The sequence below is a fragment of the Tamandua tetradactyla genome, chromosome 20, assembly GCF_023851605.1.
Source record: "Tamandua tetradactyla isolate mTamTet1 chromosome 20, mTamTet1.pri, whole genome shotgun sequence".
Taxonomy (NCBI): domain Eukaryota; kingdom Metazoa; phylum Chordata; class Mammalia; order Pilosa; family Myrmecophagidae; genus Tamandua; species Tamandua tetradactyla.
The window spans coordinates 35,183,593-35,207,966 of record NC_135346.1 but is presented as its reverse complement, the minus strand read 5'-3'; the positions used below and the strand labels follow the sequence as shown (position 1 = coordinate 35,207,966).

General features: G+C 44.4%; 1 protein-coding gene and 1 pseudogene across 1 annotated transcript in view; both read right to left on the bottom strand.

Moving 5' to 3' along the window:
• The window catches only part of GALNT10 (polypeptide N-acetylgalactosaminyltransferase 10), a 239,554-nt gene extending 217,344 nt beyond the window's left edge, over positions 1–22,210 (bottom strand). Inside the window, exon 1 of the mRNA XM_077137482.1 lies at positions 22,023–22,210. Within this exon, the coding sequence (XP_076993597.1) occupies positions 22,023–22,181 (159 nt within the window). The 5' untranslated portion in view covers positions 22,182–22,210. The remainder of the gene's footprint in view (positions 1–22,022) is intronic.
• The window catches only part of LOC143664317 (WW domain-binding protein 11-like), a 109,910-nt pseudogene continuing 107,726 nt past the window's right edge, over positions 22,191–24,374 (bottom strand).

Genomic DNA, 24,374 nt, shown 5'->3' with positions numbered 1-24,374 from the left:
CTGCAAGAGCCTCCAAACTGATCCCCTGCCTCCAGTGCCCCCTGCATTGCCATATTTACCTCTCTGAATCATACCTCTTGTCAGGTCATCCTCTGCTCAAAAATTATCCATGGCTTTCCCTGCTTCCTGAAGTCTGGCCCCCGCAGCCTAGCAGTCAGAGTTTCTGTGATGCAGACCTCACCTGCCCCCAGGAACTCTCTAAGAGACAACTGAAGTTTCAGACTCTGGCTTGCTTGCTGTTCCTGGAACAGGTGCCTTTCTCTCTGCTACTGGAGAAGCCGCCATCTCAGTATGCACACTTGACAAATTCCTAACCTTCCTCGGGACAACCTAAAAATCACCACCTTTCAGAAGTCCTTGCAGCCTCGCTCACTGTGGTCATCTCCTGACATTCCACAGCACTTGACCGATCCCCTCCTTCAGTACTAATTATGTTCTGCTTGTGTGCTTCCTCACTGCCATCTTTTCTCCATCCATCTTTTAGACGAGGAGCTCTCTGGAGGCAGGGGCTGTTTTTTGTGCCTATCGCATAGTAATCAAAATCAATTTAGTTAGACCCAGAACAAAAATCAATTGCTGAAATCAATGTAGCTGGAACCCAGAACAAAAAGAGACCAGACAGTTAAGTAAAAGGCAGTGTGTGCCCCATGTTTACTTATCGGTATTCAAGGCTAATGGTTTAGTTAAAAAAAAAATTTTCATCTCTTAATAAGGAAGGTGGTTTTAGTTAAAGAAAACATATGAGCAGGGTAATATGTGAATCCTCCAAGGAAGAGAAGACTTTCCATGAATTAAAAAGGAGTGGAAGGGGGCAAAATGGTGGCATAGTGAGGTATGGAATTTAGTTTGTCCTCAACGGCAGCTAGTAAATAGCCAGGAACTGTATGAAACAACCGCTAGGGGGATATCAGTGTACTGGACATAGATTGTACATCAATCTGGAATGGGTGGAACGGCTAAGATTCCATGAAGAACTGTAAGTCTCCCAAGCCATGGAGGTCGGTGCCATCCCTCACCCACCACTATGGGCACAGCAGGCTGCTTCCCCAAAGAGAAAGGAAACAGATGCTACTAGGAACAAGAAAGGTAGCTCGACCAAGCTCCAATTGCTGAATTAAATAACAAATTTGGACTGCTAAAAAAGGCCTTGAGCACAGATAAACCTGGTGTAAGCACTAAAGGAACAGAGAGCTTTTACCCTGGCAGAGAGGGGGAAAGGCTGACAGAAAACAAAATGCAACAGAGACTTTTTGAGCCAGACAGCACAAAATACTGGAAAAGGGCTGGGCCCTAAGAACAGGGGGCACATAGAGCCTAGGGACAACTCCAGCTCTTGACTGGCACCCCCAGGGAGCTGGGGTCCAGCTCTGAAAAGGCCTTTTGTTTTTTTTTAACTTCTTAACAGCTCATTAGTTAGAATAGCAAGTACACTCAGGCTTTAGCACTGAGAGAGACAAAGTAACTAGTCAGGCGAATGGGGATAATTCCCTAAAGATGTATTTTCCCCAAGAAAAGGGGGGTGTGGCTCAGCTCAAGTGGCTGTGCTCCTACAGGGAATTCAGGCCCCAGCAGCTGGAAAACAGAAGCAATCTAAATCACCTTTTACCTCAGCCTGTTTCAACCATACCAATGGCAGGGAGAGGCTGCTGACAATTAAAAGCACCACAACACTTTACACTGGTGGGAAGCCGTGGGCTGATAAGCACCATAGACTGGGAAGGACAGAAAATGCAGAGTCTAGGGGCTCCCTCAAAAAGTCTGACAACTTACTGAGTCTCAACCTCAGGGAGACCTGATACTAGTTACACCCTCCCCCTGAGATATGGGCCTGTGTGGTCTGAGAAATCTGACTGGGATCAATCATAACTGAGGAGACCCTCCCACAAAAAAGTTTCCATATAGGTGGGGCAAGAACCAGAAAAACAAGAGCTAAAAAATTCTGATCAGTTTCACAGAAGCTAGGCTAGAGGTCTAGAATGAGTTGAACTGAATGCCAAAGAACAGATAGAGAATAAAGCCAACCAAAAAGAAAACTCCAGGTAAAAGAATGAAAACAACCTCCAGAATAAACCAATTAAAGAAATCAAATGGCTAGATACCAGCAAAAAATAATGAGTCATACTAAGGAAACGGAAGATACAGACTAGTCACAGGAACAAAGGAGATACAGGAGTTGAAACAACTAATTCAGGATGTTTGAACAGACATGCAAAATCACATCAAAAATCAAATCAACAAGTTGAGGGAAGATATGGCAAAAGAGATGGGTATAAAGAATACACTGGGTGAACATAAAGAACTTGAAAGTTTGGGAAAAAATGGCAGAACTTATGGGAATGAAAGGTACAATAGAAGGGATAAATAAAAAACAAAACAATGGAGATCTACAACAGCAGATTTGAAGAGGCAGAAGAAACGATTCCTGAACTAGAGGATAGGACTTCTGAAATCCTACACGCAAATCCTACATGCAAAAGAACAGCTAGGGAAAAGAATGAAAAAATATAAGCAGGGTCTCAGGGGATGAAATGACAACGTGAAGTCACGAACATACGTGTTATGGGTGTCTCAGGCAGAGAAGAGAAGAGAAAAGGGGCAGAAAGACTAATGGAGGAAATAATCACTGAAAATTTCCCAGCTCTTATGAAAGACAGAAAACTACAGATACAAGAAGCACAAAGCACCCCAAACAGAATATGTCCAAATAGACCTACTCCAAGACACTTACTAATCAGATTGTCAAATGTCAAAGACAGAGAAAATTCTGAAAGCAGTAAGAGAAAAGCGATCCATCACATTCAAGGGAAGTTTGATAAGACTATGTGTGGGTTTCTCAGCAGAAATCATGGAGGCAGGAAGGTAGTATATGATATATTTAAGATTCTGAAAGAGAAAAACCATCAACCAAGAATTCTATGCTCAGCAAAACTGTCCTACAAAAACAAGGGAGATTTTAAAATGTTTTCAGACAGTCACTGGGAGAGTTTGTGACTAAGAGACCAGCTCTATAAGAAATACTAAAGGCAACACTACAGGCAGATAGGAAAAGACAGGAGAGAGGTCTGGAGAAGCATGTACAAATGAAGACTATCAGTAAAAGTAAAAAGAGAAAAAAAAAGATACAACATTTAAAATCCAAAAGACAAAATGGCAGAAGTACTGCCTTTACAGTAATAATATTAAATATTAATAGATTAAATTCCCCAATTAAAAGACAGAGACTGTCAGAATGGATTAAAATCAGGACCCATCTATATGTTGTCTACAACAGACTTACTTTTGACCCAAGGACAAAAACAGACTGAAAGTGAAAAGTTAGAAAAAGATTTTTCACACAAACAACAACCAGAAAAGAGCAGGGACAGCTATACTAACACCCAACAAATTAGACTCAAAATGTAAAACAATCAAAAGAGACAAAGAAGGATACTATGTATTAATAAAAGGAACAATTCATCAAGAAGACATAACAATTATTAAAAAATATGCACCAAGCCAGAGTGCCCCCAAATATATGAGGCGAACACTGACAACATCAAAGAGAAAAGTAGACACCTCTACAGTGATAGTTGGAGACTTCAATTCATTGCTCTCATCAACGGATAGAACATCTAGACAGAGGATCAATAAGGAAACAGAAATTTTGAATAATATGACAAATGAACTAGACTTAACAGACATTTACAGAACATTATACCCAAAACCGCAGGAAACAACATTTTTCTCAAGTGCTCATGATCATTCTCAAGGATAGACCATATGCTAGGTCACAAAGCAAGTCTCAATAAATTTTAAAATATCAAAATTATATTTACCATTTTCTCAGATCATAGTGGAATGAAATTGGAAATCAGTAAAAGGCAGAGGGCCAGAAAATTCATAAACATATGGAGACTAAACAAGACACTCAAACAACTAGTGGATCAGGAAGAAATTACAAAAGTTATCAGTAAATATCTTGAGGCAAATGAAAGTGACAACACAACATATCAAAACTCATGGGATGCAGATTGCCCTAAATGCCTATATTAAAAAAGAAGAAAGCAAAAATTGAGGAATTAACTGTTCACTAGAAGAACTAGAGAAAGAATGGCAAATAACTCCAAAGCAAACAGAAGGAAATAATAAAGATCTGAGTAGAAACAAATGAAACTGAGTATATGAAAACGATAGACAAAATCAACAAAACCAGAAGTTGGTTCTTTGAGAAAATCAATAAAAGTGATAGACCCTTAGCTAGGCTGGCAAAGAGAAGGAGGGAGAGAGGGATAGAGGGAGAGAGAGAATCAATATTGACTTGAGAAGAAGAAACAGATGATCTCAACAAATCAATCACAAGTAAAGAGATTGAATCAGTCATCAAGAAGCTTGCCAAAAAGAAAAGTCCAGGATCAGATGGCTTCATATGTCAATTCTTTCAAGCAATCAAGAAAGAATTAGTACAAATCCTGCTCAAACTCTTCAAAAACATTGCAGAGGAGTGTGCCAGTTTGAAAGTATTACATACTGTGCTGGTTTGAAAGGATTTATGTACCCTAGAAAAGCCATGTTTTAATCCTAATCAATCTTGTGGGAGCAACTGTTTATCCTAATTCCGATTCAGTACTATAGGTTGGAAACTTGATTAGGTTATCTCCATGGAGATGTGACTCACCCAACTGTGGATATTAACTTTTGAATATAGGAAAATGTGACTCCATCCATTCCAGATGGGTCTTGATTACCTTACTGGAATCTTTTACACGAGGAAGCATTTTGGAGAAAGCTGGAGAATGATGAGGCAGCAAAGACATGAGAACTAGAGAGTCCACCAAGAGAGTGACCTTTGAAGATAAAGGAGAATGCCCCTGGAGGAGCTTCATGAAGCAAGAAGCCTGGAGAGGAAGTTAGAAGACGTCACCATGTTCACCATGTGACTTTCCAATTGAAAGAGAAACCCTGAAATTCATCGGCCTTTCTTGAGGGAAGGTAACCTCTTGTTGGTGCCTTAATTTGGACATTTTTATAGACTTGCTTTAACTGGGAAATTTTCTTGGCCTTAGAACTGTAAACTAGCAACTTATTAAATTCCTCTTTTTAAAAGCCATTCCATTCCCGGTATATTGCATTCTGGCAGCTAGCAAACCAGAACAGTGCCCTAGAAAAGCTAAGTTTTAATCCTGATCCAATAATGTGGGAGCAGCCATTTCTTCTAATCCTGATTCAATAATGTAGGTTGGAAACTTTTGATTAGATTAACTCCATAGAGATGTGATACACCCAATTGTGGGTGTGATGTTTTGATTAGATGGAGATGTGACTCCACCTATTTAAGATGCATCTTAATTAGTTTATTGGAATCCTTTAAAAGAGGAAATATTTGGGAGAGAGCCAGAAATGACAAAGCCAACAAAAACTTCACAGCAGAGCTGACACAGATGCTAACACGTGGAGAACAGAGACACAGATGTTTGGAGATTCTTGGAGCCCAGCAGATATTGCCATGAGATGTTAAGCAAGCCAGAACCTGGAGTGAGCCAAGGGAAGCCAAGAGACAAAGGCCAGCCTTGGAGAACCAAAGTGAGGAATCCCTACAGCACAGGGGCCAAAAGCACAGAGGCCAGGAGTGAGGGACTGCAGATGCCAGCCATGTGACTACTCAGCCAACAGAGGTGTTCCCGACCCATTGTGAGTCCTTGAAGTAAGGTATCTTTTCTTGGATGCCTTAGTTCAGACATTTTTATCGGCCTAGAAGAGGAAACTTGTAACTTATTAAACTCCTCTTTTGAAAAGGCATTCCTGTTCTGGTATATCACATTCTGGCAGCTTGAAAACAAGGAAAGGAAGCTACTTAGCTCATTCTATGAAGCCAACATCACCCTAATACCAAAGCCAAAGAAACTATAGGAAAAGAAAATTACAGACTAACCTCTTTAATGAATGTAGATGCAAAAATCCCCAACAAAATACTTACAAATTGAATCCAACAGCACATTAAAAGAATTACACACCAAAAGAGATTTATTCCAGGTATGCAAGGATGGTTCAATACAAGAAAATCAATTAATGTAATATACCACATCAATAAATCAAAGCAGAAAAACCACATGATCATCTTGATCAATGCAGAAAAGGTACCTAACAAAATTCATCATCATTTCTTGATGAAAACACTTCAAAAAATAAAAATAGAAGGGAACTTCCTTAACCTGATAAAGGGAATATATATAAAGCCCACAGCTAACATCATACTTATTGGGGAAAGACTGAAAGTTTTTCTCTAAGATCAGGAACAAGATCAGAAATAGACCCTGTCATCTATGGAAAACTATCTTTGATAAGGCAGTTAAGCTAACAAACTGGGACAGAGCAGCCCCTTCAATAAATGCTGTATGGAGAACAGGATATCCATATGTGAAAGAATGAAAGAGGATCCATATCTCATACCCTATACAAAAATCAACTCAAAATGGACCAAAGACCTAAACATTAGAGTTAAGACCATAGTACTTTTAGAAAAAAACAAAGGGAAATATCTTATAAATCTTTTGATAGGAGATGGTTTCTTAGAAGTTAAACCCAAAGCATGAGCAATGAAAAAAGAAATAGGTAAATGGGATCTCCTCAAAATGAAACACTTCTGAGTGTCAAAAAACTTTGTCAGGGAAGTAAAAAGGCAGCCTATGCAATGGGAGACAATATTCGGAAACGACAAATCAGATAAGGGTTCAATATTCAGAATATACAAAGAGATTCTACAATTCAACAATAGAAAGACAAATAACCCAATTTAAAAAATGGGCAAAATTCTCTCTCTCTCTCTAAGCTAACTCAGTAGGTGAACTCACTGTCCTCCTCCCTACATAGGACATGACTCCTGGGGATGAGCCAGGACCCAACACCACAGGATTGAGAAAGCCTTCTTGACCAAAAGGGGAAAGAGAGAAGTGAGACAAAATAAAGTTTCAGTGGCTGGGAGATTTCAAACAGAATCGAGAGGTTATCCTGTATGTGGTTTTTATGCATTATATAGATATCCCTTTTTAGTTTATGGTGTATTGGAGTGGCTAGAGCGAAGTACCTGAAACTGCTGAACTGTGCTCCAGTAGCCTAGATTCTTGAAGACAATTGTATAAAGATATAATGTTTACAATGTGACTGTGTAATTGTGAAAACCTTGTGTCTGATGCTCCCTTTATCCAGGGTATGGACAGATGAGTAAAAAAAAATAAGGGAATAAATAAACAATAGCAGGGATTGATAAGGTGTGAAAAAAAGGGGTAAATTGAAATACTTGTGGTCAATGAGAGGGAGGGGTAGGTGGTATAGGATGCATGAGTTTTTTCTTGTTTCTTTGTATTACTTTTTCTTTTTATGCAAATGTTCTAAAAATGATCATGGTGATGAATATACAGCTATGTGATGATATTGTGGGCCACTGCTATTGTGATATGCTCTAGATGCACTGCGTGTGCATGAAGATATCTCAATAAAAATATTTTTTTAAAAAATGGGCAAAAGACATGAATAGACATTCTTCAGAAGAGGAAATACAAATGGCCAAAAGATGTTCAACTTCACTGCCTATAAGGGAAATGCAAATCAAAACCACAATGAGGTACCTCATACCCACTGGAAAGGCCATTATTCAAAAAACAGAAAACAACAATTGCTGGAGAGGAAGCTCAGAAAGAGGCACACTTATTCACTGTTGGTGAGGATGTACAATGGTGCATATGATCCAGCAATTCCATTACTAGGAATATATTCAGAATAACTGAAGTCAATGACACCAACAGATACCTGCACATCGATATTTATAGAGGCATTACTCATAACTGCCAAGAGATGGAAACAGCCCAGCTGTCCATCAAAAATGAGTGGTTAAACAAGCTGTAGAATATACACACAATGGAATATTACACAGCTGAGAAAAAAACAGAATAAAGTCATGAAGCATGTAACAACATGGATGAACCTTGAGGACATTATGCTGAGTGAAATTAGCCAGAAACAAAAGGACAAATACTGCATGGTTTCACTAATATGAACTAACATTAAAGTGTGAACTTTGAGAGTTAAAGTTAAGGAGTTATCAGGAGATAGAAAGAGGGTAGAGATTGGGCATTTGGTGCTGAAGGAGTACAGAATATGCAACAGCACTGATTGCAAAAATTCAGAAATTGGTAGCACAATAATATAAATACACTGAATAAAGCTGAATGTCAGTATGATTGGGGGAGAAAAGCTGGGGTACGTATGACACCAGAAGGAAAGACAGAGGATAAAGACTGAGACAGTATAACTTAGGAATGCCTAGAGTGCACAATGATGGTGATTAAATGTACAAATATAAAAATGTTTTTCCATGAAGGAGACAAATGAATGTCAATTATAGGATGATATACAGGAAAAAATAAAATCAAAGCAAGCTAGGGTGTATAGTTAACAGTAACATTATAATATGCTTCCATTGACTGTAATAAAGGCAATATGCCAAAACTAAATGTCAAGAAGTAGGGGTAAAAAGCAAACAAACTCAAAAAGATCACATACAAAAACTTGGAAATCAAAATGACATCAACTTCCTCAAAAATTATGTCCAAGGTAAAATATAACAGAATGATACCTTGAAATCAAAGGGAAAAACATTTCAAATTCGAAATTCTAAACTCAGCTAAACTCAATCAAATGTCAGATGGCATAAAAACATTTTCAGAAAAATGTTTTTCTGAAAAAATTTACACCCAATGAACCCTTTCTCAGGAAGCTCCTAGAAGACGTGCTCCCCCCAAATGAGGGAATAAAGCAAAAAAAAAAAAAAAAACCTCCTACCTAGCAGGGGACCTGCATTCATTCAACAAATACTTACTGATCAAGTACTATGTGCTAGCACTGTGGATATAGTGGTAAACAAGACAGATAAGCACCGTGCCCTCATAGTTCTTACAATCTAGTGGGGCAGGGAAATATACAAATAAATAAATTAGCAAGATCATTCCAGACAGTGCTAAGTGCTATGAAGATAAGTCTACAGTTAGACATATTACAAAATGACTAGGGGAGAGGTATTTCAGATGGCAGGTTCAGAGAAGGCCTCTCTGAGGAGGTGACATTGGAGCTTAGACCTAAAGGATGAGAAACCATCTGTGCAACGTTCTGTGAGAAGAGTATTCCATATAGAGGAAACAGTATGTGCAAGGGTCCTGAGGTAGGAACATGCTAAATGTGTAAGGCAGATGTAGCTAAACTGTGATGAATGAGCAGAAAGGGGAATGAGTATGGAAAGGTAAGCAGGAGCCAGACAAGGCAGAAGTCTGCATTGTATTTTAAGTGCAGCAATGGAAAACTACAGAAGAATTTTAGGGAAAAGACAAATACCTGAACTACACTTCTAAACATTCTGTCTGTGTGTGGGAACGGATTGTGATTTCAGAGTAGAGGCGAGAAGAATAGCTAGAAAGCTGAAATCCAGGTTTGATAGGATGGGTTAGAAGAAAGGTAGAGGAAAATGGGTGGGTTTGGAACCTGTTTCACAAGTGGAGTAGTTGGTGTATCAGACCTAGTGGAGAACTCAGGGCCTCACTGAGTGTGAAGAACTGAAAGTACTCTTAGAGCTGAGATTGCCAATGAAGACAATTCACACATGAGGAAATTGAGGCACTGCTGGGACAGGGATTTGCACAAGGTCACATAACAATACAGAGCAACTCTCTCCTGAAAACTCAAGCTCCAATCTCACAACCAGTAAGAGTGGTGGAACAAGCATTGATCAACTATGGCCTGCCAAATCCAGCCTGCTGCCTGTTTTTGCAAATAAAGTTTTACTGGAACATAGCATGTTCATTCATTTACGTATTGTTTATGGCTGCTTTTGCATGACAACTACAGAGTTCAGTAGCTGCAAGAGAGACCATATGGCCACAAAGCCAAAAATATTCTCTGGACTAAAATAATGCATAAAATATACCAGCCAAGTCTGGTAAAGGAACTTGTAGAGACAGGAGGAAGTCTGGGCTCTATGGCGGCTTTCCAGGATCCCTTCTCTCCAGCAGGCCGTCCCACTGGAAAGACACCTTCAACAATACTTGCCTCTGCCTAGAGAAATGGCAAAACACAGCACTGTAACATTTGTGCCACAAAAGCTGTACAAATTAAATTCTATCAATATTTAGAAGATACAGAGATTAATTCTAACTGGAAAGATCAAGGAAGACTTCCTAAGAAAGGAGACTACTTGAGAGGAGCCTGTAAAGAAGGTTAGAGGGAACTCACCCAGAACCATGGCATATTTCTTAGGACTTGACTGAGCTAAAGTAAAGGAGTTCCCTTTGCTGGGGGCATTAAGGCCAAAGACGGCAGACCATTTGGCAAGGATGAGATTAAGAGGACCTGGATAAGATGAAAGATTTCTTTGGAATCGTGGATTCCACAGTGGTAGGCTTATAGCTTCTTCAGTTTCATCTCCCATCTTATTGCTCAGAGAGAAATACACAGACAGAGAGAGCAGGGAGAGTTGAGAATAGGAGAGGGTTGAAAAGAGGCATACTCACGCCCAAAGTCAAAGCGAGCCCTGACAAACCACAGAGGGAGGAAATCCACACTGGGCTTTTTGCCTCCCTTAATTGCTGCAGAGAAAAAGAGAGAGAGAAAGAGCAAAAGCCTGAGAATTAGGGTTATAACTAATCAAATTTCCCTTTAATACCTTTGGCTTGGTACCCGGCAGCCTTCTTAATGTGCCCCATTGTTCGCTAGCAGGCCTGTGGCTATAGGGTACCCTCAGCTGTCTCTGGGCTGCCAGGGGAGAGCAGAGAGCAGCACCAAGAGGGATCCCAGGCTGGGAGCAGGAGACCACCTGCTGGGAGGTCCTGCCAACCAGGAGCCTAGAGGAGGTGCCCCACCCCAGCGGGGAAGACATAAGAAGTACCTGACAGCTGCCCATAGGAGGGGCAGGAGAAAGCGCTAAGATCTGAAAACTGACAAGTTTGTCTAATGTGTACTCTGCTACATACCAGGAAGGTTATTATTTACATTTTACAGGTGAGGAAATGGAGGCCAAGTGAGGTTAAATGACTTGCCCACAGGGTTCAGTACAGCATCACTGCTTAGAGCACTTATCTGAGAGTCAGAGCTCTGAGATTGAGTCCCATTGTTTCCTGTGTGGCGTGGACTGTTACCTCATCTTTCTGAGCCTCAATTTCCCCATTTGCAAAAGGAGAATTGTCAGAACACTTACCCCCTTTGGTTACTGCATTGATGAAACAAGATTGGGCAGAGTGCATAGCACATAATAAGAGTTCAATAAATGAATTAGCATCTAGTAATTACTGTGGAGGCGGGGCTCAAAGACAGGGCCAATTCTCAGGTCAGGAATGACAGCCATGTGGAGCTGCATCCCATTGCCAAGTCCCACATCCACCTTGAATCTTTAAGGAAATTTTCCCAAATGAAGGTTAGAGCTGCAGCCGCCCATGCCCTGGCAAAGAGCCCTGTACTCAGAGACACAGGTGGCTGTGTTCAGCTGAACTGACATACCCAGTTAGCTCTGGGTGGCCCTGAACTCCTCTGACACAGGCACTCTCTTTTCCAGAAATGTCTCTGGATGCCTTTGAGGCTCCCTCGACAAGGGAATGCAGCATGTGCCGTTTCTCCTGGAAAAGCTATCATTCTTCTCATTTCACAAACTCCTAGCACTCCCCCCAGTAACAGTAATACATATTCTGGAGCTTGCTGGCATGCCAGGCAGCAGTGAGTAGAGAACAAAGCAGATCCTGTGCTCAAGTAGTTGCTAACAAACCCACAGCAGCCCTGGCACAGCTACAACAAACTTTATCAGACAGATTCTCAAACTCAGAATACCAAGACACAGAGTGAAGCAGGGTAAATGGTTTCTTGAACTAAGGTAAAGTAGGAATCATCTAGGTATAAACTTTATGATTTTTTTCGAGAGCCTAAGATCTCTATATTTATATTTCTAAGCAATCATCTTTTTTTTTTCTTATGGGAAGTATGTTTCACTTTCCAGCGTAATGTCACTTTCCAGAGTCAGCAGGATTAGCCTCAACTTACCGCTCTGTGATTAGGCATATTACTAATGCTCCAAGACTCAGTTTCCTCAGCTGTGAAGTGGAGAGCGTAAACTCTAATTTACACCCCCTTCCATGGTCCAACCATGAGATAAAAAAGAGAACAGATTAGGTAAAGACTATAGAAGCATGCAGATTATAAAGCAGGGCTCACAAACTCAAATTCCTATAGCAGCCAGGCCAGATACATGGAAGAGTAAAGCAGGTATGAGACCACAAAGGTGGCAGGAACTTTGGCCACTGGAAAGCTGAGGTCTGTCTAGAGGGAGCAGATCCAGCCACTTCTTGGGATGCTGGAACCCAGGCCCAGCTGCCAGACCTGATTTTTTTTTTTAAAGCCAGATATGACAAATTTTTCATGTAAAATGTTCCAGTGTTTAAATATTGACAACTTGCTATCATTAAAAAATAAAGGCATCCACTGTGTATGGGCCAGCACTAGGTGAGCCACACGAAACACAACTCTGGGTTACATCTGACCCACAGGGTACCAGCTTGCAACCTCCATCGAAGTAAACATGTAAAGTTAAAAAAAAAACATATAAAAGTCAAATAAATTAATCAAAGAAGGCCACTGAAGGAGATAACCACTGAGATTTATGATCACTAAAATAATCAGGAATCCAAACTATAGACCCTGGTGTCCCAAGAACAGAATCACCAACTTTTCACTAAAATTAGGTGCCAAGTTTAGAAACCAGTTATTTCACCAATAGATGCACACACACACATATACACATTTTAACTGTCAGCAGCTGACTCTGATCAATACCCAGGAGGAAATACAGAAAAATAACAGTTTTCACTTGAGAACATACAATGTGCTTTAGCAGCAGGAAGTCATTTTCTCATATACACCCCTGCCAGATGTTTCCAACCTGTTTCCTTTAAGAAACTCCTTTCAATCAGAAGGCCCTGACAGTCCTCTCCTTAGCAGCCAGAGGCTAACATTTGTACTCCACAGGAGAGAGCCACACAAACACACCTAGCCCTGGCCAGTGGGGTTTTGGGGGGCCACCAAATGAGGTCTCCGCAACATACATGGGAAACTTGCTCTAAGCCTGTCCTGGCACAGCCACTGGGCATTCAGCTAAAGAAAGAGCTTTCCAGAACCAACAACAACAACCCCCAGAGCCAGATTCATTCGGGAAACCCCAGCCATAACCTCTTCAGGTCCCAGAGGAGAAGGAGTGGACTTGGCAAGGTCATATAGCCAGTGGGCAGCTGAGGCAGCAGGAGGAAGTAGTAGGCTCTTCCTTAGTAGACTCCTAAGGCTGACTCCAGGAGTAGACTCCTGGGTTGGAATCCTATTCCCATCACTTCCTAGCTGTGTGGCCCTGGATATGTTACTGAAGCTCTCCACACCTCAATTTTCTCATATATAACATCATTTAATCATCACCATGACACTATGAAGTAGGGTCACTGTGCTTATTTTAGAGTAAGGAGCCAAAAGCCCCAGAAGTCAGAGTTGGTTCTCAGGTCGGGTTCCCAGTTTGGCTGGTTCCTGCGCCCACTCTCTCCTCTGCTTCTCCAACTCAAAGGGGGTAAGTTTACAGGTTTCCAAAATGCAGCCCCTTCCCACAGCAGCCACTAGTTCAGCCCCATTCACCCCTTACAGACGTCTCGCCCTTGTCACCACAGCAGGAAAGGAGAGTGCCCATTTTGGAAGGGCAGAGACTCTTTGGGCATCAGAGGAAAAGAAGGTTGTAGGGTCCCAGTATGTCCTGGCAGCCCACAGCAGAGGGACTTCAAAGTGAATTGCCTATAGGTGAACTCTCACCCTGATCTTCTTGCATCAGATACTGTGTCACTATTAAGAGGCACCACAGAGCTCCCCTGGGGGTGCTAACTGGCAACTTGGGAAATCCCAGGAGTAGAACGAGTTCAAAGTCAGGTCCCAAAGAACTTCTAGGGAGAGGGGACGGGCTTCGGGGGAGGGAGAGGGCCTCTGGTGATGCTGGAAGAGTGACGAGAGTTACCTGTTGGACCCTCAATAGGATTTGTTAAAGATGTGGCTCCTTAGCCCATTCTACTCCTGAGCTATTGTCCTCTTTGGGTGGAACTCTGGAGCCTAAGTCTATACTGAGTACCCTGAAGTTACAGAACCATTTCTCAAGGCTAACCTTCCTGCATTCAGCCAGCAGTCAGTGAATGCCAACCACACTGTTCAGTCCCTTTCTCACTCTCAGTCTTTCGACAAACATTTTTGGCAAATGAGTAACCAAGACAGGCATTGGTTCCTACTTTTGGGAAGGAGGCAGTTTGTACAGATTAAAAGCAGTTACTATACTTCATAATGCATTTATATAAGGGCTTTGGGCCCCCAAAGGAGAGATCACAAACCAGATTGCCCCAGCAGGCATTAATCAGGTTTAGGAATGTCAGAAGCTAGGAAGCGTGTGACAGATGAGGGGAACAGTAGGTGCAGAGGCCCAGAGCCACTGTGAGGGTATAGGGATGAAGAAGGAGAAGGAAATGCAAGGCAATGCCTTCCTGGATCTGATCTAAGTGGGCAGATGATAAAATCAAGGCTCAATGAGACTAAGACTAGTGAGCAATGATTGGGGCTGAAGCAATCAAAAAATTCTACCTGGAAGTGGAAGGCTATGAGCTGAATCTAGAAAGATGCAGAGGTTCTGAGTTCCTACAGTTGGAAGCAAGAAGGTACCCCCAATAATTGCTTCATAGAATTAGGAAGTTGAGTGCAAAGAGCAGCCTCCACATGCAAAACTACCCCTCCATCAGCACAGACCAGGGAGACCAGGTCGAACTGGCCAACCTCTACTTCTTCTGGACACTGTGCCTTTAGGTCACTCACTTATACTCAGAATGCTCACCTTCCAAACGAAAATGACAGGTGTATTCCTCCCTTTCTTGGCCGCAGGGAAGCCAAGAAGAATTCTGTCCCTACTAGGAGTCGGGTACTTCCCACAAGGAACAGCATAAGCAGGTTTTCTGAGCACTTGTTTGAACTAAGCACTGCGCTCAGCACTTTACCCACCTGAACTCATCCAATCCTAAAAAGAACCCCCCAACATAGTTAATATCATTCCCATTTTACAGACCAAGAACTCTAGAGGTCAAGTGACCTGCCCAAGTTCAGGGATTTGAATCAGGCAGGTCCAGATTCAGCACCAAAGCCGCAGCCTTACACAATGCCCCATGACATCTCGGCTAGGAGGAAGAGGGAGTTGCTTTGCTCAAGGGCCTTGGCAGGGGGTGGGAGAAAGGTCCTCTCCAAGGTCAAACCAATACCAAGTGACTTCATGGGCTCTTTCTTGGCTCCTGATGAGGGATACCTTAATGGTCGCTCCCCTCTGCTCAGACATCTGGAATCCACATGCAGCCTCACAAGAGGGGGTATTTGGGCAGGTGGGGCAGGCAGGTCTTGTACAGCTCAGATACAGAGGAAGTATACTAGTTCAGGTAGGTCAGCTATTCACAGGCTCAACCCCCCTCTACCACTACAGGCTGTGTGTCACCAAGTAAGTCCCTGTACTTCTGTGGGCTTTGGTTCACTCACTCAGACCTACTTGCTCATAGCTGTGAGTATTTAATAAGAAGTACATGCAAAGGACTTAGTCCAATGCCTGGCAGAGGAAGTGCTAAATAAATGGCGGTTGTTATTATATTAGCATCACCATCTTCATTTGCATCCACACCATCATTCCTATTAGTATCAGTCTATGCTGTGGTTTTCATTGCCTGAGAAAGCTAAGAAATTTCAGAATTTGAAGCTCCAGGAATTCTCTCAAAAATGAAAGGAAAGGGGGGAAAATGGGCCTGATTTTCCCCCGTCTCCTATCTACACTCAGCAGAGGGCAGCAAACAGGAGCCATTCAAAGATAAGAGAGAGAAAGAAGAGAGACATGCGGAGAGAAAACTACACACTCATAAATACACACCCACCCACCACAGCAAGCGGAATTGTTTGGCTTCCTCTAGCTTTGAAAGTATGAACACTCTGCCTCCTCCAGCTAAGAAGGCCAGGCAGAAAAAAAGCCAAAGCTGAAGAGACAGAAGTTCTTTTTCAGCTCAAGGGAAATTTTCATTAAATTGATTTTTAATGAGGTAGGGCAGGGGCAGCTCTCGGGACATCTGTGAGGGCTGCAGATCTCATGGGTAAGAGTAAATAAAGACAGCTTTCAACTGCTCCTCATTTCCATGCTCTGCTGTATGCTGGCAGACATCAGCACCCAAGCTTTCCCCAGGAGGAAACTGAGGCCTGAAGAGTTCATCATCTCAGCCAAGGGGTGGCCAAGCTGGGATGAAAACACAGACCTCCAGACAGCAGGTCCAGTGCTCTTTATTCAGAGTCCAGGACTCTAAAAATAGATTTTACCTGCAGGATCAAGTGTGATGCCTGGATGGAAGGATGGCCTGAGACACTGTGTCACCAGAATTCTAGAGTGAACATTTGCTGGTTTCATCCCCAGATCTCATTTTTCCTCCTCCCCACAGGAGTACCTAGATTTTCCCCTCGGGAATTGTTCTTTCTGTGATTTGGGTGACTCGACCCCACCCCTGAGCTCCAGGGTGGGTTAAGTCAACCAGCACAGCTCATCCTCCTGGCAACTGTAAGTGGTACTGGGAGCAATGAGATCCAAATCAAGCCATGAAGACCTAAAGAGAGACTGCTACAGCTTATAGGAAAGAAGTTTCCCCTCTCTTCTATGGAAACTATCAGAGGAGACAAACTCTCCTCTAGGATCTGGGTATAGGTCTGAGGCCCGTGAGAGCCACAACCATTTTTGCTACCATATGGGCTCAGACAAGGGCAAAGCTAATATACAAAGAAAGTCAGATCGAGATGACTCCGAGAAAGAGGGCCAAAGGCCTGGCAACACCATGAACCTCTGGATCATACCATATCTGAAGCCAACTGCAGTTACATGAGCCAATACATTCCCTTATTCACTCATATAACTTAATTCATTATGTCATTTGCAATTGACAGAGAATGTTAGGGGGCCCTAAGGTGCTGATTAGCTGTGTGAGCCACGGAGAGCAGTAATGGTGCCATGTCCTACATATCATTATTTGCTATCCCTCTGTGCCACCTCCTTTATTCCCCGGCTGGGTCCCTTTGCTGCTCTATTTTACTTGCTTGAAAACTATAAAACTTGGAGAAGAAATTTTACAAAAATGGGTCTGGAAAAAACAAACAAACAAGCAAAAACACATTCCAGCAGATAATTGGTCTCATTAAGTACTGGCCTCCAAACCTTGGGGTGATAATCTTGGTTCATGAAGAAAATAATAGCAGAAAATGATCAAATGATGGCATGTTCTGCTTGGGGGTTGGGTCAGTATGACCTTCATGGTGAAACAGAGCAAGACCATGGTGTGTAGTCCTCCTTATGAGAACGTAGGTTTAACTGACTTCTAGAGGGGACACACAATGTAATCCTTGGTCACAGGAACTCATGCGCACATAGGCGCATACAGACGTTCCCCATTCTCATGGACATGAGGCTGGTGGTTCTCTAGAGAAGCAAGACTCTTATCTAAGTCTTTCCCTGGCCTGCTCTGACATATATATGGGTTGTGGGAAGACTGATATGTGTAAAATAAAGAACCCACTGCACACACCATCAGGAGCATTTAGCTGCCCCAGGATGTTTCTGGCTACCAAGTTTGCCTTGAGGTGCTTTTAATCCAGTGATGAGATCCTGAGGCCATCTCTGGGTAAGAGCTAGCTATGGACACATACAACTAGCAAGCTTTTAAATGGACTTTTGTTTTTCATTCCTGATTCCATTATCTGTTATCATGTCCCCGGAGCCAATAAACCAAGAGCTAAACATCCTTAGACCACAGTCTCAGAGAAGGCTTTAGAACATGAATATTTCCCTAGGTAAGTTGTGGTCTCATTGCAAGTTAAATATGGAGGCCTATTTAACACACATCCACTATCCAAACCTCTCTAGTGTATGCTTCCAAACAAACTCACAGGACCCCTTATTAGGTTTGGAAAAGCCCTAATGAAGTATCTATTCCCTACATCACAAATGAGTTTCAACATATCACAAATCTATTTCAATAGCCATGCTCAGAAGCAGTCTCAGGCCAAGTCTTAGTGGGAAAGAGATTGATCAGTAGCACCACCCTGGCCTTGGGAGGGGAAACATTATGATGCATATTTTCCTTTCCCCTTCTAAGACTCTAAGCCTTTAATCACAGTTGAGGAACCCCAACGCCCAGACAGGTTAAACTATTTTCCTGAGGTCATGTAGTAAGTTTAGGACAGGAGAGAAAAATAGAATCCAGGCCTCCTCTTCCCAGCTGGGCTCCTTGGGAGACAGCAAGCCTAACATGAGAGGAAGTTGGCAAGGAGCTGGGCAAATCAACAACCCGTCTCCTCTGGCATCAGATTTTACCTGGGCATGCAGGCAGATTTCTTATTTGTGATAAGTGATCTCAGTTCCCAGCCCCTCTGTAGAAAATCATCCCAAGGCTACATTTCGTGATACTTAATTTTCTGATGGGCAAGGCTCTGCCACCAGGAACACTAAAAAAAAAAGAAGGAAAAAAGTATTGATTTCCAGATGTGCTAAGAATAAAGTTCAGCTCTGACACAATGAGAAAACTCCTAATATTTGAAAATTAAAGTCGTTGGTATTCCATTATCCCTCCCAATTTCTATTCCATTGATGCTATCATCCAATGAAGTCATTTCTCACAAGATATTATGGCTCAGAAATGGGAAGGGACTGCATTACATTTCCTAACATTAGTTCTTAACAACCAGTTCCCATGCCTGGAATATGAAACAGACTATAAAATTAAACAAAGATGTTAAGCAGACTGGGGCTAGGACCGAGAGGGACTTCTACATTAAAGTGGAGATGTCTTCAAAACTGGCTCGTTGGGCAGGCCATGGTGGCTCAGCAAGGAGAGTTTTTGCCTGCCATGCAGAGACTCGGGTTCAGTTCCCGGTGCCTGCCCATGCAAAAAAAGAAAAAAACCTGGATTGTTTTGCTTGGCTTTGCAGCTTTCTGAGAAGCCAACTGTCTTACCAGATGAATGCTGAAATCCTAGAAACATTATGTATCCTTTATCAATAAGCTGTCCTCCCCAGCTCCAAAGGTACACCCCGGATGCACCAGCATGACAGTTATGCAGGACTTAACATTATAGTAGATGATAAACGTTCTTAATTTGTACCTATTCTTCAATCTAGTAGAGAAATCAAGGAATTAGAGGACTGCTCAAACAGTGGGTATGTTACCCTCAAAGAAACTTCTTTCAAACCCACAAGGAACACATTTTTCATTTGGATAAAGTCCTGTCAGACTTCCCTCCAGAGCCTTTGCAGTTATTTCTACCAGAAAGATCAACGAGGTGCTCTGCGACAATTTTCAACAATTACAAGAGTGACAGGCTGAGCTCAGCACTGGTCAGCCCTGTCAAAGGAAGCTCTGTATGCTCAAAATGCCAGATTTCCCAGATAGCTGCAGCCTGATGAATTACGTGACATTCCAGTACTCTCGGGTGAAGGATGGAACACCACCACTCAGAGACGTCAGCCTCTTCCCTCAAGGCCAGCTGACATTTGAACGAGGGATGGGGGGCCAATCTCAGGGCTTTGCATCTGCAGGAGAGTGAAACAAAAAGGGGCTGTGTGGAAATTTGGCAGGGTGTTCCCAAAAGGCAGCAGATGAATGCTGAGTCCGGTAGCACCTAGAAGAGCTTTTCATTGGGGAAATAGCTCCATTCTGCTGTTCCCAGGAAGAAAAGAGGATTTTTTTTTTTAAAGTAAGGATAATCACCCCCTACCACCACCACTATTTCCCTTCACCACGTTCTCCTTCTCTTCATGCTTTACTCCAGAAGGGGAAACCTGAACAGAAACTAGAACTTCCCAGGTAACCCTGTCTTCATTTCAGCTAGGTGCTCTGAGCAGCGCCAGCTGTTGCTTCTCTAGCTCTCTGCCCAAAAGCCTGCCTTACTCCATCAATCCCCTCTTGTATAAGTGAGTAATTTACTTTGAAAGCTCAGGCCAAACTGGCAGTTAACCTTGACCTTCTCTCTACACATCTGGGTCTATAGAAAATGAATATCAGGACGTCTCTGGCATCCACAGCAAATGAAATATGAGGTTTTTCTCCAGGCAGAGGCAGAATGTCAGGAGCTATTTTAGAACTGGCTAGAACTATCCCAAAGGATTTTCTGCACCTGCGCAGGATGCTCCCCCTTGACTTGGGGCTGTGTGCAGAAAGGAGCCCCTCAAACTAGGGATGCTACAAGGGACTACCTGCTTCAAGAAAGAAAAGAGAAGTGGCCATTCTATTTCTTTTTCATTCACTGACGGTATTGCAGAATGCTGGGCCTGGACCAATAACCATATTTTACAGATGGAGAAAGGGAGGCTCAAAGAGAGAGAAGGGAGGTGATAAAGGACACCAGCAGGTTAATGGTAGAGTTGGGGCTAGAACTCTGGCTACCTGACCTTGATGCTGGCACAGGGTAGAGACAGAGGGAAAAAGAGAAAAAAGATTTCATGAAGGAAAAAATGGTATGGATACAGAATTTAAGAAAGGTTTAAGTTGGCTGTCAGGGTTTGAACCAGGGGTTTAGGAAAGGACTTGGGGTCCTTAGTTTTCAAACAGTAAGATCTAATAGAAACAGCAATAAAGGGCCTCTGGGATGATTTGCAACAATTTCCAGAGTGATAGGCTATGCTCAAACTAGTCAACCCTGTCTCATAGAGTGCTCTGGGCTCAGGAGGACGGACTGCCCAAAGGACAGCCTGATGTTGGGAAAAGGAGAAGAAAAGCATCAAGCTAGAAAAGTCAACCTCTTCCCTTGAGGCCAGTCAACAGTCAGTCAGGTCCCACCCTGATGCACAAGCTATCCACTTTCCCTGGAACTAGGGACATCCTATAAGAGAAGCCAATGTATGAAGCAGTTCCAGAATGTATAGACTCACTGGCACCTACTGTGTGGCAGGTCTGAGCCAGGTGATGGGAGGGTGGGAGTGATGGGACATGACGTCTGTTCTCAGGGGGCTGCTGGTCTAAATGTGTGCACACAAAAACAACATACACCGGTGAGTTCAGAGGAGGCAGAAACAATTAAGATCCCAGTCATGGCTGCCAGCACACCACAGCTAATTAGAATAGACCAGTTCAGAAGGGGTCATGGGTACTCTGAGAAGGGTCAGGGAAGGTATTTGGTGTTTATTCTCAGGGCACTGAACACCAAAAGCTCAGAAAATTTGGGGGTGCCTCCACCTTCTGTACTCCTAGGTCAAAGGCAGCAGGCCCATCAAGGACCTGGAGCTCAACCTCCCTTCCCCTACCCCAGGGACCTGAAGCTTCAAGGAGAGCACAATCTTTGTATCCCTCCAGGGAATTATCAGGAAAGAATAAGGCTGGGGAGTGGGGGGAGGTTAACAAATGACAGGAGAAGGGACGTACAAGTGTCTCCTTGGGCAGGTGAGAAAGCAGAAAAAGGACAGACCTGAATAGAGAACACCTGGATCAGCAGGTAGGCATAAGCATCAAATAGAAGGGCTGGTATTTCCACTCCGGTTGGCAGAAGAAGTCATCCTGGGCTACAAGGATGCAGACAGCATCCTCCAAAAGAGAGGGATGCTGAAAGAGGTGAGAGATTACCAGAGACAGAAAAGAGGATAAAAACCTATGGTAAGAGACAGAGCTCCGGACTGGGCAGCAAGAGTTCCTGCTAGGTTCTAGTTCTAGCCGTCTCCAACTGGCATGGGACCTTGGACTACGGCAGTTGTCCAATCTGAAGGACAGGGTGGGATTCCTGTCCTTCTCTTAACCTCGATTTTTCCCATCTGTAAAATGGGAAAAGCAGGCGAGTCTCGGGCGCTGACTCTAAGGAGGCAGAGAGGGGAAGGTGGAGGAAAGAACCGCCCGCAAGAAGTGAATTTAGAGAAGGGGTGTATCCAACTCCGCGAGTTTCCATGACAACTGGGAGACTCACCTGCCGGGCCTTCGGGGCCACCACCGCCCGGGATCCTCCCGGGGTGCCGTCGGGTTGCCGCTCGCGGTTTAGCGCCCAGAGACCCAGGTTGGGCAGGAGGACCAGGGCCGCCAGCACCAGCGCCACCGCCTGCAGAAGCCTCTTCTCCTTCCGCCTCATCGGGGCCGGTCAGCCCCGCCGCGCCCCGCCGTCCCCGCCGCGCCGCCCCCAGCTCCGCGCGTCCGCCAGTCCGCCCGGCGGCGGCAGCAGCTCAGCGAGAAGCGGCCGCGGCGCCGGCCCCGCTCCAACTCCCCGGCACTTCCGCCGCTCGCCAGCCGGGGAGCCGGGCGCCGCCACGTGCACAGTCCTGTAGGGGGGGAGCGTCGACGCCACCGCCCCCTCCGTGTCCCGCCGCGCTGCTCACCCCACGCTGCCCTCCCCTAAAACATCCATTATTCAACGTGTGCCACAGGTCTTGGCCTCCTCATGACGCATCCCAGTCCGCCTGAGCGCGGCCAGGGTTCCGGACCCGACCGCTCCCCCTTATTGAGCCATTATGGTGTGACCCACTCCTCGGCGGCTCCCCCACCCGCTGGAGCTTTACGAAAGTCCCGTAGTTGGCGAGTTGGGCGCTAACTGAACTGCTACCGGCTGGGGAGCTGGCGGACGGGCGGGGTGTGTCTTCGAACGTTCGCCGCGCCGGGGGTCTCAGCGCCCCTCCTGGCAACCTCTCTCTGCTCCGGGTTCCGCCGAGAGTTTGTGAGCTCCTTGGGGATATGCAAAAATGCTGGAGCCTGGTCGAACTCCGTTTCTACAGTCCCCGGGGGGCTATCCTTTCCTACTCTGCCTAGGTTCGGCGGCGAGAACGTGCGGACCTACTTTGACCCCGCGACTTGGTGGTCTCAGTGGTGAAATGACGCCGCATCTGGGCTTCAGGCGCACTGTAATGCGGAAGGGCTTTGTCTTTCTCCCCCCGGGGAGGTCCCTGGAGTAGTTGTCAACGCCCTCTGTAAACTGTAGTGTTGTGCCCGCCTGCCACCTGTCTGCTGTCCCTGCAAGCCGGCGGGGAAATGACTGGGTCCTTTCTGCAGAACCTGTTCTCCTGCAAGTCCTTGGAGTTGGAATGCCCTCGATGTATGCCTCGGGTGCTCAGTGCATGGAGCCTTGTCCTGAATCCTCTACTCCGTTTCTATTCCCATTCAGTCATTCCGCAAACCACTACCAAGCACCTATGTGCCAGACGCTGTGTCAAGCACCAGGATGAAATGAAAACACACGAGCTCTGACGTCTGGTAGTTTTCACATTAAGCACGTAATTCCACTCGCCGACGGTAAGTGTCTGCATCCGTGCTGAAGGCTCTGAAGAAGTCGGACCACCTGGACGCTGAGGAGCGCCTCCGAGCGAGACTCGGACTGTAAAGACTGTGGCTCCTCCTCGGAGCACTCAGTGCTTGCTACTTAACTGCTGCTTCCTTGGTGCGGAGGGATGAGGTGCCCTCTTCTCGGCCTTCCTTTGTCAACACCACATGCATCCTTTTCAGTCTTCGACCTCCCAGCCACAAACCTTGTCGCCCTGAACCAACATCCTGACTCCTCCTGACTCCCAGTACTGTCAGCTCCACGCTGAGCAACGGGGGGTTCAGTTTCCTTAAATCACAACTCTGATCAGGACATCTGCTCCAAAACCTGCAGGGATCCTATCACCTTGGTTCTAGAGTCCACATTTTTGGGGCTGACCTGCTAGGGCTGCTCAAACCTTCTTTTCCACTCTCTGCCGCATGCCCTGTGCTTTGCCCAATTGTGTTGCTCACTTAGTGTTTTCCTTCACTAGCTGTTGACCTTGCAGTTCGCCCCAGAAAGTCCTCTCCTCTTCCCCATCTTTGTGTAAATCTTGTTCATTCTTCCGTATCCAGCAGAACTGCCACCTCCTCCACGAAGTCCTCCAAGACTCCTTCTCAGGAGGCTGTCTTTGAATTTGTGTCATAATGATAGTGGCCTTGTATTGAATGCTAACTCTGTGCTAAACACCCATGACGTGCACTAACTCTTTTTAATGTTCTCAGTTGCCCTGTGAGGTGGATGCTTTCTCATCTGCCAGATTAAGGAATAGGGCTGCCAGAATGATCCTGTTTTAACATAGGTCAGATTGCATCAACCAATGGCTTACCACATCCCTCTGGCTTCCAGAAAAAGGCTCCAAGACCTTACAAGGCCATATATGACACCCCACACCCACCCCTCATCCCTTACTCCTCACATATTGTGCTCCAGCCACAGTGGCCTCCTTGCTATTCCTTAAAACAGTCAGGTACATTCCTGCCTCAGCCTCTGCACTTGCTGTTGCCTTCACTTAATGCTGGTTCCTGTTCCTCT